This window comes from Neopelma chrysocephalum, unplaced genomic scaffold, assembly GCF_003984885.1.
Source record: "Neopelma chrysocephalum unplaced genomic scaffold, ASM398488v2 Primary Assembly neopelma1_25, whole genome shotgun sequence".
In the NCBI taxonomy this organism is placed as follows: domain Eukaryota; kingdom Metazoa; phylum Chordata; class Aves; order Passeriformes; family Pipridae; genus Neopelma; species Neopelma chrysocephalum.
Window position 1 is genome coordinate 12786719 of NW_020897694.1, and position 14554 is coordinate 12801272.

A 14554-nucleotide genomic window follows, 5' to 3' on the forward strand; every position below is an offset into this window, starting at 1 on the left:
ACATAACAATGAAGTTCGTGCACAAAAAGGAACACACTAAATTTTACAAAATTAGAGTTTGAGGAACTAAACACACAAGTTTTCATTATGCACTTAAACTTCATTTTTTTATGAGCACTATGGATAAATATATTTTACTCAAATATTTATTTGATGAAGATATAGGGTCATGCCTTTAAGGACTCAGATTCAAAATAGCTGGTTTCAGTTTATAAATTTCCCCATGTAATTCAGTTATTTTTGCTTCTGTCTTTAAAAACAAAATAAACAAATAAAAATAAACAAATCCCCCCAAAGCCCCACTGCCAAAAACAAAACTCCCACAAGTAATAGTATTGGCATTTACTTTCAATTAGCATAATTTCTTTAAATGCTAAGCTTTTTAAGATAGGAATATGTGCTTTATACTAAATGCCTAACATGATCAGGACTGATTTGTTTATGAATAGTCATGAGATCTGGCACACCACGAAACTCCAATGGAAGAGCAATTCAAAAGATGAAGCCATAAAATGAAAAGAGAGGAGGTACTTAAATTCTAATAGATATATTCAAAGATTGTTTTAAAAATTTTTCATCCCATATGAAAGGTTAGACTTTTTTTTTAATCTTTGTCAGCATGTGCATGGGCAACCTTTTCACAGAAAGATACTGACTGACACTTTGTGAGAGACTATTTGATGTGCTTCTTTCTTCAAGGCAAAAAGATTGTCATGCTTAAATATGTTAGGGTTGACAGATATTTGACTAGCTTATTCTCATAATCCCAGATATCAAATAGTCCATACCACTCCCAGGAAATCTGTCCCTGTATATCAGTATTTGTAAAATAAAATAAAGTTTCTTTCCTATGATAATCTTTTCTTGGTACAACATGTTTCCCAAAATGATAGTGATTTTTTTTACTCAGAATTTCTTGAAACAATCCATATGTTTCTTGATTGTCCTAGACAATATAATGAAGCTGAGGCTCTACCAAAACTGATCAGAGAATATGAATCTTGTTTTGTAGGGTATGTATCTGTTGATCTACTCCTGTGATTAAATTTTAGCAGCAGTATGGAATAGTTCATTCATATTTTACTTGCTTTGTACTAAGCGCAACACTTCTGCAGAATGCTATCTAGACATTTGATCCTACTTGATATCTCTGCTGATTCTTATGACAGGATATCAAGTTGCACTATTCCATATTCATTTTTCCAGAGGATTTTTTTCCCCAAGATTATTGTGCATTCTAATTACCTTCTGTAACATATGGGTGAATCATCTAAGACTTTTTTCATCTTTATTTTTACGAAGCATATGCTTTATTTCATTCTTTAGTCCTTATTGACTAGAATGAAAGCACTGGGCGCAAAAGAAACATATGACGAATTCCAACTGATACAAGTCCTGTTCTTAATTTTGCATGTGAATGAGGCTTTTCTCTTCAATCCTTTTCATAGCAGTTTTCATAAATTCCATTTCCACACCAGACAAACAGTATACAGAAGCATTCACTTTCATCTACATTTCAATCCTCTCAAAAACTATTATATTTTCAAAAAAAAGTCATTAATCTTTAAATTAAAATAAGAGAGTCAAGCTATACAAAAACTTAGTTCAGGAGGATTAATTCATCAAATACGTTGGTAAAGGAACTGTTGATTAACAATAATTTATTGAAGCTTTTTCTATTAAAAAAATCTTCTGAATTGTGGCAGCAGTTTGAAGTTCTCATCGTCTATCAACAGAAAACTAAAAATATTTAAAAAAAAATTGTTCCCCCTAGCTGAAAACATTGGGTTGTTTATTTCATATTGTTTACTTTCTCTCTCCCCTTCTTTCTCTTCTCTCCCTCTTTATTTTTAATCTCATATATTTTGGAGTTGTCCCTACTATTGTTACTTTGGAGTGGAGGTGGTATTTGTTTGGGGGTATTTTTGTTCTGAACTTCAGATAATTGATAAAAAAGTAGGTTATCTTTGTGGATAAGTTAATAATGAAAATTATGACAAAACGACTGGCAGAAGATAATTCAGCTTGCATAAATAAAGCCACAAGACACTACATACAAAAGGTTTACATTTAGCATGATGATTAGTACTATAAAATTCTACAATATAAATAACTTTGTAAAAATAGTCTTTCAGACATTCACAAACTATCATAATTTGATTGCATGAATAAAAATATAGCAATGCATGTGGAGATTAGTAGTGGATGGATTTATACTAATTTTACAGTTCCAATTTATAAGCAGAGAAATAACAAGGCATTTGAGAAAAAGTGGTGAACCAGATCAGTCTGAAAGCTGATTAGTGATGCACCTGACTGGTCTAGAACATAAAAAGAACTTAGATCTCCATAGGCAGTCAGAAGCTTATCTAAGAACAGAAAGTCTCTTTCCATATTTCTACATTCTATTTATAGGTATGAATCACACCACTGAAGAATCACTAGAAAGAATTAAGAGCCCAAACAGGGCTAGGACCACATTCTGCAAAGAGGGCGTGCATGATTTTACCTGTTCAGGTGAAAGGATTTTTTGTGATCCCTTATTTGATTTTGTTTTGTGTTCCTCTATGAGTTTTGCACAAAGCAACAATAAATAGCAGCAAAAAGATACCAAGGTCAAAACAATGACGCTTTTTCCATACGGTTAGAGTGAAAAGGAGGAAAAAACCCATGACACGCAAATAAACGTGTTACAAAAGGTTGAATATTTTAATGTTGATAAGGCATAGTAAACCAGAAAACCTGACTGATTTAGTTAGAAAAAGAAAGAATGGTAGGTTATGCATTCCATGAATTAAGCCTTTATTAGACAATAAGAACATCGGTGACTTATTAAACTCAGACAATCAATTCAGTTTGACAAAGATTGTTAGTTCAGATTCAAAAAACAATTTTTAAGTTTTGAAAAAGACATTTCTCTCCTTCAAATTTATTTTGAGACAATGGTAAAGGCCAAAATATAAAATCTCCTATTTTCAACCAGATCTAATCTTACATGTTTCACTTCTAACATTAAATTTCAACATAATAAGTTGAAGCAAATCAGTCCAAACTTTGGAACACATACCCACATTGAATCAAGTCTTAATTCTCTCTGTGTTTTTCTGTTGGTTTGTTTCTGAGAATTAAATACTCACCTCATCCTTATTTTCCATTTTATTTCATTAATTAAAATCAATATTTTTCATGGGTCAAGTAATAATAATGGCCAGTCTTCGCGAACGAAGATTTGGGGAAAGGTCTTTTACCTTTCCAGCCTGCGCAAGGGATTTTTTAGGTGAGACACAGCCTGCGCTGAACTGAGCCCACCCTTTAATCCTAAGGTTCATCTGCCGGGGCCAAGCAAGCTTGGACAATGGCAGTGAGGTCCTCAGGACGTAGGTTTGTTTAGAGTGACCTTCTCATAGATGGATGGCCTCACAGGGCTAACGAGCTACCATCTGCCCGGGGGACTTGGGATTCGAACCCGTGGTCGCAGCAGTGAGAGTCCTGCATGCTAACCACTAGGCCACCAGGGGTCCCCATGGGTCAAGTAGAACAGATGAAAATTCAGTCAAAATTGAAATCTAGAGATGACATGTGCCTAGGTGAGTGAAAGAATGGATTCTGGACCCTAACTGCTAGAAAAGGTGCTTGTGACAGCCAAAATCTGGCAATGAGATATGCAGTAAAGGACTGAAGAGTGAAGAAGTAGAAGGTATGATTACAGTGGTCTAAACTTACAGTAATCCTCACCATTGTTAGTACTTCAATTCAAGACTTCAGTTGTAAATAGGAGAGATGGAGTGAACAACTTGATATAAACCTAAAATATGTATTGAAACTTCCAAGTAAATTTTAACATGAATTTTGGAGAAACTTACTTTTTTGCAGCAAAATGTTTTCACTTATTATTTTGTAATAAGTTAAAAAAGTATTTTCAAAGTGTAAATTATAATAATGTTTTAACTTATTATTACAGTTAAAATTAACATTTTCAAAAATTTTGAAATAAAATATTTAAAATACCAATGGAAAACATCTAAACAAAATTATGAACTTTAGTAAAACTGTTACCGAAAAACCATAATATTTTAGATTTGTGTTTGCCTTAAATTATCATTCAGTTATAATTTTTTGAAATAAAACTCAGAATTTGGTACTGTTGAAATTATATTTTTGGTAATGTTTAGTTTTGGGGACTATGGGGATCTTTTTTTCGTATTACTAGGGATGACCACACAGTTACTTATCTTTCTGTGGAAGTTGTAGCAGTTCTCAACTTTTTACAGGATAAATTTCCTTTAGTAAACTTTTAATAACACCTAGTTATTTCCCTAGTGTAAATAGTTTATTTTAGGTCATTAATCCTGTATTCTAAAAAAATTGCTCAAACAACACCAAGAAATTTTGGTACTAGGAAATTCTGCCAAAACATCATAGAATAATATTTAAGGAGCAGTTTTCACCTAAAAAATGCAAGCTTGAGATATAAAAATAAAGAGTAAACTCTTAAACCACTTGCAACAGGATATAAAAAAAATACGTGTCACAAGGATAAGAAGTAGCTGCTAGAAAGCAATGATCATGTGCAAAGAATATGTTAACCTATATGTATCAGCACCATTCTTACGAATTTAACAGATTCCAACAATATGCTATAATTTTTTTCCACGTATAACATTTAAGTGAACTTCACAGAATCACAGAATCAACTAGGTTGGGGAAGACCTCTGAGATCATTGAGTCCAACCTATGACCTAATACCACCTTGTCAATTAGACCATAGCACCAAGTGGCATATCCATTCTTTCCTTAAACACCTCCACGGACCATGACTCCACCATCACTGCTCACAAAAATATTATAGAGGATTTATTACAATTGTGTAGTAATCTACAGATTAAAAGTATGTATCTGTGTATAAATATAGAAATTATATACACATATGCACTTATATATATATATGAAAAATGATGTTTATATAAAGAGAGAAATGCAGATAATACATATTTATTTGTGCACATATATACCTATATATGTCCCTAGTATTATTATTCAGAACTGGTTTTATCGAGGGGAAAAAAATATATATTCAAGCCAACAGTATTTTTGGAGGCTTATCTATAAAGATTCAGTATCAACTGGATTTTCCAAAGATAGCTATTCTTCTCTCTACTTGCTTTCACTTTTACTATGAAAAGGACAAATAGCATTTCCCTTTTCTAACGGTCTTTGAGATTACCCTTAAGAGAACCACAGTTTTAGAGGTATTTTACTGATCTAATCACTCTCTGTGCAATTGATATTTCCACTGCCAAACCTTTTCTTAATGTTGAATTTTTTTGAAATATTCCTGCAAAACAGTGCAAGTATTTCTGAAAATAAGTCCAGAAGAAAAAAAAAACATTGGTTTTGTCAATGCTTAAAGTACATGGATAACAGCAACCAAAAAACCTGTCAAGTCTTGCTTTCTAGTGCATTTAATGGGGCCCTGTTTTGGAGCGGCATCCATACTTTTATATATAGATCATATAGATATGATCTTTACTAAGACAGATATGATCTTTACTACACTATGAAAATGTACCAAGATTCAATTAATTCTATCCTTTTATTCTATCCTTTTAGAACGGTTTGAATTTGCAATGTAGACTTCAAATGATGTTCATTTTCTCAAATTTAATCGAACATTAAACATTTAAATTGAACATTTAAACCTCAACTAGCCACTTTAGACTACTGTTACACTCAATGAAGAAAAGTAGGCACATCTGGAAGACAATTCACCTTATTCTAAAATGTGCATCTAAGAAAGAAAGGAGATGAGATAAGATAAATCCCCACAAAAGACTGAACAAATTACTCAAACTAGTGTCTTGCTGACCCATTAAATATAGCAAATAGTACCATCAACTTGGCAGCAGCTGATGAAACAGGTCAGAGAACAAAGTAAAACTGGGAGGTGAGGTAATTCTATTAAAACTGACAAAGGAGCTACAGGAAGGTGCAAATGATACTGAAATTCAAAGATTAGGAAATAGAGAGAAGCAGAATGAGCAGTCCAAGAAGCTGCTAACGAACTAGGAGAAATTTGACTTTTTTTTTGGCAGGATCTAGGACAAGATACGGGAAAGAATGGACAGTAAATAACCTGCTGAGTAAATCAACAAGGCAGATGGTTAGAGAAGTCAGTAAAATCAAGTAACACTGGATGAGGTACCTAGAATTTGAATAAGGCAGTCAGGAATCCTTTGAGACTATGGAAAGGAGAAAAAAAGCTAGAATAAGATCCAGAAGGAGGACACAAATTCAATACAAAAAGAGCGTAAAGAGGATGTAACGAAAGAAAGTTTGGTAACACCAAGTAGAAAATATATGAGTCATTGCTGGTCACTAGAATCCCAAACGCAGCAGAAAACTCTGAAGACTTGCCATCCCTTCAGCTGTTGAATTCCTTAGTCTTTCTTCAGAGAGAGTATGCAATCATCATTGTAATTGTCCACATAAAAATTGCTATCAATTATTCTATCAGTTAAGTGGCGATGGGGTATACAGTGAATCCTCAAGTTTCAGTCCTGCATCCACGTGGTGGACAAAAGAAATGATAGCGCATAAAGTTAGTTGTGTGTTCTTCTGCTTCTTTTGTTAGAAAAAAAAACCCAAACCAAAACAACAAACAAAGCCGCTAAACACCCAGATTTAGAAATGTTGTTCTAGAAGTAGCAAAGCCAGACTTTACAGTGAGGAAATTCTAGACCTACATTTTCCTTGTAATTTAGTTAATGCCATCCACATATATATAGAGTCTTTAGCTATGTGATCCTGCACTATTTTTATCACCAGATTCTTTTGCATCCCATACACAGAACATAGATCCTCTGAGAATGAATAAGAACTTTGGAGGAGACAGGTCTGTGGCCTGTGTTCTGTAGGAACCCTGCCTCTTTTATTGAGAAACTTAAAAACATAAAAGCATAAAAGTTATATAATCATTGTTAAAAGTTTTGTAATCACGTCAAAAAAGAAATTAATTATTCTCTTCTGATTCCATAACCTACAAATGTGGAGTTGTGTGACCTATATTCCACCCTGAGCATTAAATTACATTCTTAACAAAGCCTTGTATATGAGATAGCCAAGTCAATGGAAAACAAAAGCAGCTATAAATTTTACTTCTTTACTACTTAATTTTAGGATCTGGCTATCACAGTAGAAGCCATGGTTCGAATTTGGATAGCACCTCAGAAAGGCCATAGCTGTATTTTAAAGATGTGAGAGCTCACAGGATAGACTAAGACATAAAGAAGGTATCTTGATTCCTCTCTTTTTGTAAGCTCAGGTACCAAGATCAAAGCTGTAAATGGGAAGCCCCATTTACTTAGAAACCAGAGACCGAAATCCTCTCTTGAGTCTAGATACATATGCAACAGTACATTAAGTACTTAAGTTGCAAATTTTGATGATAATTTTATCTACATTTTCTGAATTGACCAAAATATTTTCTCATTAAATTAGAAAGTTGCATTGAGATTGTTGCTTATCCTGACAGGTTTCAAATTCGTAACTTTGTACAGCAGTACGCTAACCACAAAGTTGTAGGTTGCTAGGAGAAAAGAAGGAAGACATGAAAGTGGGAAAGACTAATGGGCAAAAAACATCAAAATGCAGGATTTGTGGGCTCAGAACAGAAAAATACAAAAGAACTGCTTATACAAAAGCTTTGATACTATATTTTAAACATGCACATTTTTATGTTCCTGATTCTACCCTGATCGTTATTATTATTTCTTATCAAATAATGATTTAATTTAAATAAACAGTTTTGACCATGGAGACTTGTAAACTAAATTTCTCAGTTAATGTTTGAATTACAAAATCATGCTCTCACTTATTAACCTTCTGGATTCCCACTAATACTGAATTTTTTACTTCACGGTGACAAACTCAACAGAAACAGCATAAGATGCTTTCCTCATGACTTTTTCTAGTGAAGCAAGATTTGAGTGTGAGACTCTGCTGTGTGAGGAGGGCACAGAACTTAGTCCTTTCACTTCTTCCTTTACGGTCCCTAATGGTGAAAGGATTTGCCATCTTCTTTCAGAAGCTGTATTTTCAAATTCTTGTATGTTTTATGAAAGACTTCTGCATCGTCAGTACTTGCTTTATGTGGGTTAGGTATATCATAGCACACCCCTCTTGGAGCTGTCTCTTAAAGAAAACGTTAATTGAATCCCATGTTCCCCATTCTTCCTGCACACAACCAGAGGAGTCTGGGACTGGTTTGCAGAAGGGTACAACAGATCTAGGGGCTCAGATGCCTCACCTGGAGCACCAGTTCTGGCTCTCCTCCCATTGTGGGGTTCCATTTCCGACGGTTGAGGGTGGATAGGGAGGGGGAAACTCCAGCACCAGGGGTTTCTTCAGGTCCTGGATGCTGGAGGGGAGAGCTGCTCCCCCCTCCCCCCACCACGTGGCCCCATGGCAGCAACAAAGTCAGCACACAGGACTTGGAGAGGAGGCAAGAGAGGGAGTTTATTGTTGGGGTGGTCACATATATAGGTCCTAGGAGGATTCACAGAGTAACCAGTTACAGGCTCAGGGTCTCACTGGAAACACCAACCGCAGGAAGGGGTTAACAACCAATAGGAAGGGGTTAACAAGGTCCAATGAGAAGACTTCTTGATATCTTCTCAGGACATTCCTGTATGGGAGATAAGAGTTCTTCACAGACGGTGTCGGGAAGAAGGAGCAGTGACTTTGCAGAAATACAAAAAAACCATTTTAAGACATGTTTAAACAACAGTTTTCTCATACTGCTACAAACAGAGAACATAGAAAGCAGTAGAAGAAAAATGCTATATGCTCTGAAACCAGTCAATTCTTTCTTACTTTTATCTCTCTTTATGGTTTACCCCCTATAAACAGCCTAAATAGGGCTGTTGTAAAGATAAACCTGTTACTGGTCTGTGAAGCACATACTGAGTGTAGTGGTGAACAGAGCTGAGGGCTCCTGAGTAATTACATCTTCACAGGATTTGGACAGTGTAAATCAAGCAAAACATGCTACCATTCACTGAGGAGGGAGGGATTAAAATACTGACTCTTTGCTTATTAGGTGAATACCATTCATGTTGAGGGTTAATTGACACGTCACGTAAAAAAAGCTATTGTGATCATGTAAGGTCTCCATTATAAACTGAGAGGATAGCTGATGGCTATATAGCAAATCTTCAAACAGGTGTTTTCCAAGCATTTTGTGGATGATTTATAAATCTTAATTGTAAATTCATTTTATAGATTTTTTTTCCTAACAGCTTGGTCTTAGAAAATGAAGATCAAATGAAGATCAAAACAGAATCTGTTTAATTATCCACTGCAGCCATTGACAATTTTTTTCAGACCACTTCTAACAAATCTGATATGCATGTTTTCAAGCAATTTCAAACAATCAGTGTTCAAACACTAATTGCTAACTCTAAAATATTTTTTTTGTTTTTACAGATACAATATGGAATGTAGACCAATTAGGCAAGTACTTTTTAATGTGCATGGTCTAACCCTTTAGTCTTCTTAATGCCAATGGGACTATCCACACAACCTTAAGCATATATGTACCTGCACAAGTGACATGTTCTTCAGAAGCATGCAAAACTCCCAAATCAATAAAGTAGAATGTACTTATTATTACGCAGTCACAATCTCTCATTAAGTAAATCCCACAATATCTAATAGAATATTAAAATTAAAATTAAGATTTCAAGATCGTTCAGCTTAGTGGTTAACTTAAATGTGGAAACAATAACTAAAAATGCAAAAAAACCACCAAAACCAGGAATTCTCCATATAAGATGAGCTGAAAAAGGATTCCAGTACAAAATTCAAGCTGAGGGGAGCAACTGGGAAAAAATAAGAACAAATAAAGAAAACATTAAAGAGAAACCAAAACAGAACAAAAATAAGCAAACAAAAACAAAACAGACAAGCAAAAAACCAACCAAAACTCTTTTGGGTACAAGGATATCAAGATCCCAAGTAGACAATAAAACAAAAAAAATGTAATTTTCTCTTGTGCATACATATCAATAGCAGATATAACATAAAAATTATTAATCGTAAGCATAAAATCAAAGCCAATTTGTCAACCTGCTCCTCAGGTTGACCTACCACTGGGAGCCTAGCTAATACTGCCCAGAGACCTCTTGTTCACAACATTTGAAATAATGTCGACATGGTCTACACTGGATCATAATCAAATGTTGAATTCTCAACATTCTCACATAATAAAAATTTTGTTTTCCAAACAGTCCCAAAATATTAAAGTAGTTGTTAAATATGTCCAGGACAAAATACTGTGGAAATTCAGGAGTTATCAATTTTACACTCTCTGTACCAAAAATCCAGGTATATGCCTACTCATCTCTTTATGTATAAGATAGTATCTTTCATTCAAGGCTGAACAGTACTTTACATATTCTGTAGTCACAGTGAAATAAAGAAGTTGGCACCATTGATAAAAAGACTAATCTCTACAGAAGGAGTGGATGTGACAGTAAGATACGAAGTGGACAACACCACGCTTGAAAAAGCAGCAAAGGAGAAAGTGAGAAAATATCAACATCTGGAGAAGGAGATCAAGGAGTTAACTAATAAGGATAAAGTCATCTTCATGGGCTTTCCCCTTGGAGCAAGGGGTAAGTGATATAATAAAAATTTTGATCTCTTGCAGACTCTGGGTCTATCAGCCTCAAAGCGGGAAAGGACAGCCCGAGCTTTAGCGTCCAGAGCTCTCCTCACCTCTGTTGACATCATACATATATTTGCAAGTAAAAGTTCACACAGCTTTGTAAGTAGTTAAGTCCTTATGTTGTTACTAAGTTTTAATTTTTCTGGTTTTATTCTTTTACTGTTTTTTATTGTCTTTTTACTGGTTTTATTGTCTTTTACTGTTTCTCTTGGTTTTAGTATTAGTTGTATTAGTTTCCCTTGTATCTTATTAGTTATTATTAAAGCTGTGTTTCCTGTTGTGACCCTATCCCCCAAAAGTGGTGAATCTCGTAATGATTACATCTAGCGCTCACTGGACTGTAATGATTACATCTAGCGCTAACCTGACACGGCAGTAGAAAATTGTTGGCCCACAGAACTTTCAAGCACAGCACTGCCACTTTTGCAGCACTTGACTGCTTCTTGTCACAGCATTCAAAGTTCATACAGGTTGTATGATGGAGAAACAGAAAAGCAAGCCTTAGACTCTAAAACTATCCTAAACATTTCCGTATCTCAAAAGGAGGCACTTTTCATTAACAATAAAATTGTCTCTCCTGCCTTAGTTATTTTAAATCTGAACAAATTTTAGCATGTTCCTTCAAAAGAACTATGATGTGTAGATGTGTGGTTTCAGTAGCAATGAATGAAGAACGTGGAATAAATTGATTATTAAAATCAAAAGCAGTAAGAGCAGTAATCAGATACATATTGTCATAGAGTACACACATTCTAGCAAGTCAACTCTTATGGACAAATCAAGCAGTGCCATCAAAACTCAGTAAGCTTCTGTCAGTATGAAGATCTCTACGGATTCTCAGATCAGTGACACACCTGATATAAAGTCCATAGAATGAAATTATATTTGTACTAAGTTTTAACCTCTTCTAATCAGTTCAAAAACCTTGAAGGGATATTTTAGGGGGTTTTTATAGCATATCTTGATAACAATTTGTATTGAATCCTTCTTGTTGCTCAAAATAATTTTCAATGTTCATAAAAACTTCAGTATTGCTTTTCCTTTAAAAATGTACCCTAAGTCACTTATCAGCTATTCCACATGTTTAAATTAGGTAGCTCCTATGAAATAAACTATGCTAACTAAGAAAACAATAAAGAGATTCAAGAAGAGAATATATGCTTTGAGGGTCTCTGAAAAAACTTAAAATACTCAAATTTACACGTACATGTACGTTTATCTACAACCGTATTAATCGAAACATAAGCACAGTGCTGTCTCTCCATCTAATAAAATATTTAATACTATATGCTTTACTTTCAATATGAAGAATACAAATATTTTTTTTCATTTCTGTTTAGAAACAGAACTGTACATTTTTTTTTCTATAGTTAAAAAAAAAAAAGACAAGGGAAATGAAATTGAAGCAATTTTAACCACAGGGAAGTGGGGGCAAGCAGAGTTAAAGCAATGAATCATTTTACCCTCAGGACTATCTGAATCAGAGTGTTTCTGAAAGCTCTATGTTAGCTACATTTCCTTCTTCTAATGATTTTAATTTCTTTTTCAGCTGGGGACGAGGAGGGCAGGATTGACAAAGAAAAGCAATTCAACATTAACAGATTTGTATGAAACACAAGAATCTGGATGTGTCTTGCTTGTTCTTACATCTTCTCAGTTGTCACTCGGTTGATGATTCGTAAAACTAATTCTTATTTTTCTCTGATGTAGGCTGTAACATGGTTTAGTCACCGAGTTCCAGGAAAGTGAACGTTTTTACTTTAGAGCTTTCATCTGGCATCCCTCAATACTCTGAACAATATCACCTCCCCGCTAGCCTTTTAATGAACTTCTGAGAAAGTTGGGTAGAGACGATCCCCAGCGCGGGGCGCCGGCTTTGAGAGGCTCTCGGGCCACCTCGCGGGCAGGGACAGCCCAGGAGCCGGGACGGAGACAGGGGCAGGTCAGGGGCAGTCGCAGACCGGGGTAAGGCCAGGGGCAGCATCCCTGGACCGCGGCACCTTGGCCATGAGGCTGGCCGATCTCTCCCGGGACCCTCGGGCAGCCCCCCAGCTGCCCTTCTCGCGCCGCAGGGCGCCCCTCCACCCCTAAACCCTGCCAGTTCAAACGGAGGAACCGTTCCGCCCCCAGACGACCCCGCATCCTCCCCGCCCCAACGCCGGCACCCCGGCCCGACCGCGCCCCCGCCCCGTCAATGCCCCCGCGGCCGGGGCCCGCCCCCAGGCTGGGGGTCGATGACCCCCCGCATCCGACCGCGCAGGTGGCGCCGGAGCCGCCGCGGTCCTACCTGTGTCCGCACCCGTCACCTGTTGCCCGGCCGCCTCCATCCGCGCAGCCCCCCGGTGCCTCCTCGCGCTCCGGTGGCGCCAGGGGCTTCTCGGGCTCGCAGGCCACCTCCATCCCGCCGGGCACCACCTCCGCCTCCTCCTCCTCCAGGGACTCCACGTAGAAGACGGTGCGAGGCGGCGGTGGTCCCGGTCCGTGCCCCGTGGCCGGCCGGCCGCCGGCGGGCAGCAGCGTCCCGTTGGGCGGGCTGGCCGTGGTGGCCGCCGAAGAAGAGGAGGAGGCGGATTTCTTCCAGAAGACGCCGTTGCCTCTCTCCTGGCTCTTCAGCAGGCGGCTCTGGCTCGGTCCCCAGTGCTCGAAGCTGCTGTCGGGAGGCAGGCAGCCGCCCCCCGCCGGGCCGCCCGCCGGCGAGGGGTGGCTGAACAGTTTCCAGCGGAGGCGCAGGATGTGCTTCACGTCGAAGTCTTTCCTGCCGGAGCCGGACATGGTGCCGCGGCGGGTGGGGGACGGGCCCGGGCTGAGGCGGGACTCACGGCGGCCAGGCAGGGCCAGGCGGCGGCGGTGGCGGGATCGCGGGGCGGCCCCGCTCCCGGCAGCGGCGGCGGCGACCGCTCCTCCGGGCAGCGCTGCGCTTGTAGGGCGAGGGGTGGTAGCCGCCGGGAGGAGAGAGATGCGCGCACACACCCGTGCAGAGAGAGAGGGAGGATGGATGGATGGAGCCAAGAGGAGGTAGAGACACCCAGCAGGGAAGGGAGAAAGAGAGGGAGAGATGTCCAGAGCTGACGAGAATTGCACGGAGATCAGTGGAAAGGGGAGGAGAAAGAGGCAGACATGAGAGACACCTCTCAGGGGAGACGGGCACTTGCGAGGGAAGTGCGGGTGAGGGAGGCTGCGACAACGCTCTGGTCTGATTAACGGGAGAGCGAGCTACAGCCCGGAGAGGAGCGGCGGCGGCAGCAGCAACAGCGGGAGGCAGGTGGCACTTCCTCAGTCTCTGAGAGCTCCGTGACCGAGTGCAGCCAGAGAGGAAAAAGTCACTTGGAAGCCTCTCTTTACCTCCCACCTTCCCATCCCATTTCTCTGGGGAGTCCCATGCCTGCCGTTGTCTGGGATGGCAAAGCGTGAGAGCTGGCACAGAGAGAAATCGGAGCTCTTTTATATACACTGTACGTAGGAGGGAAGAAAAAAAAATCCCGCCCGTGAGGCTGTCAAGGTCCTCAGTATGTACAAATTTCTGTCTATCTCGGCTCCTCTCACCAAGCCGCCCCCTCCCCTGCCTGTGACGCAGTTGTGCGCTGGGGCCATCAGTGTGAAGAGGCAGGGAGGAAAAGAAATGCTTCATGCTTCCTCGTGCAAGTAAGTCGGCAGGTCACGAACTATCCCTCCTAGTCGCCTTCTCCTCTCTCCAGTGCAGGTCTCCTCACCTTGGTATTTTGGTTCTGAGATCACCGTATATTACTGGGAGCAAAATAAAGTGAAACGACAAATGCAGCAGCAGCAGTAAATGCAAAAATGCGAATCATAGGAGTAGAGACGTAATAG

At 38.8% G+C, this 14554-nt stretch overlaps 1 protein-coding gene across 3 annotated transcripts in view; it reads right to left on the reverse strand.

The window, feature by feature from the left end:
- KLHL1 (kelch like family member 1) overlaps window positions 1-13561 on the reverse strand; it is a 207031-nt gene extending 193470 nt beyond the window's left edge. For 2 of the 3 annotated variants that reach the window (XM_027674508.1, XM_027674507.1), the window contains exon 1: window positions 13014-13561. In XM_027674508.1, coding sequence (XP_027530309.1) covers window positions 13014-13498 — 485 coding nt within the window. In that variant the 5' untranslated portion in view covers window positions 13499-13561. Of the gene's footprint in view, window positions 1-11090; window positions 11114-13013 lie in introns of those variants that run through there. The other variant, XM_027674509.1, reaches the window with a different exon arrangement.
- Window positions 13562-14554: the final 993 nt, after the last annotated feature.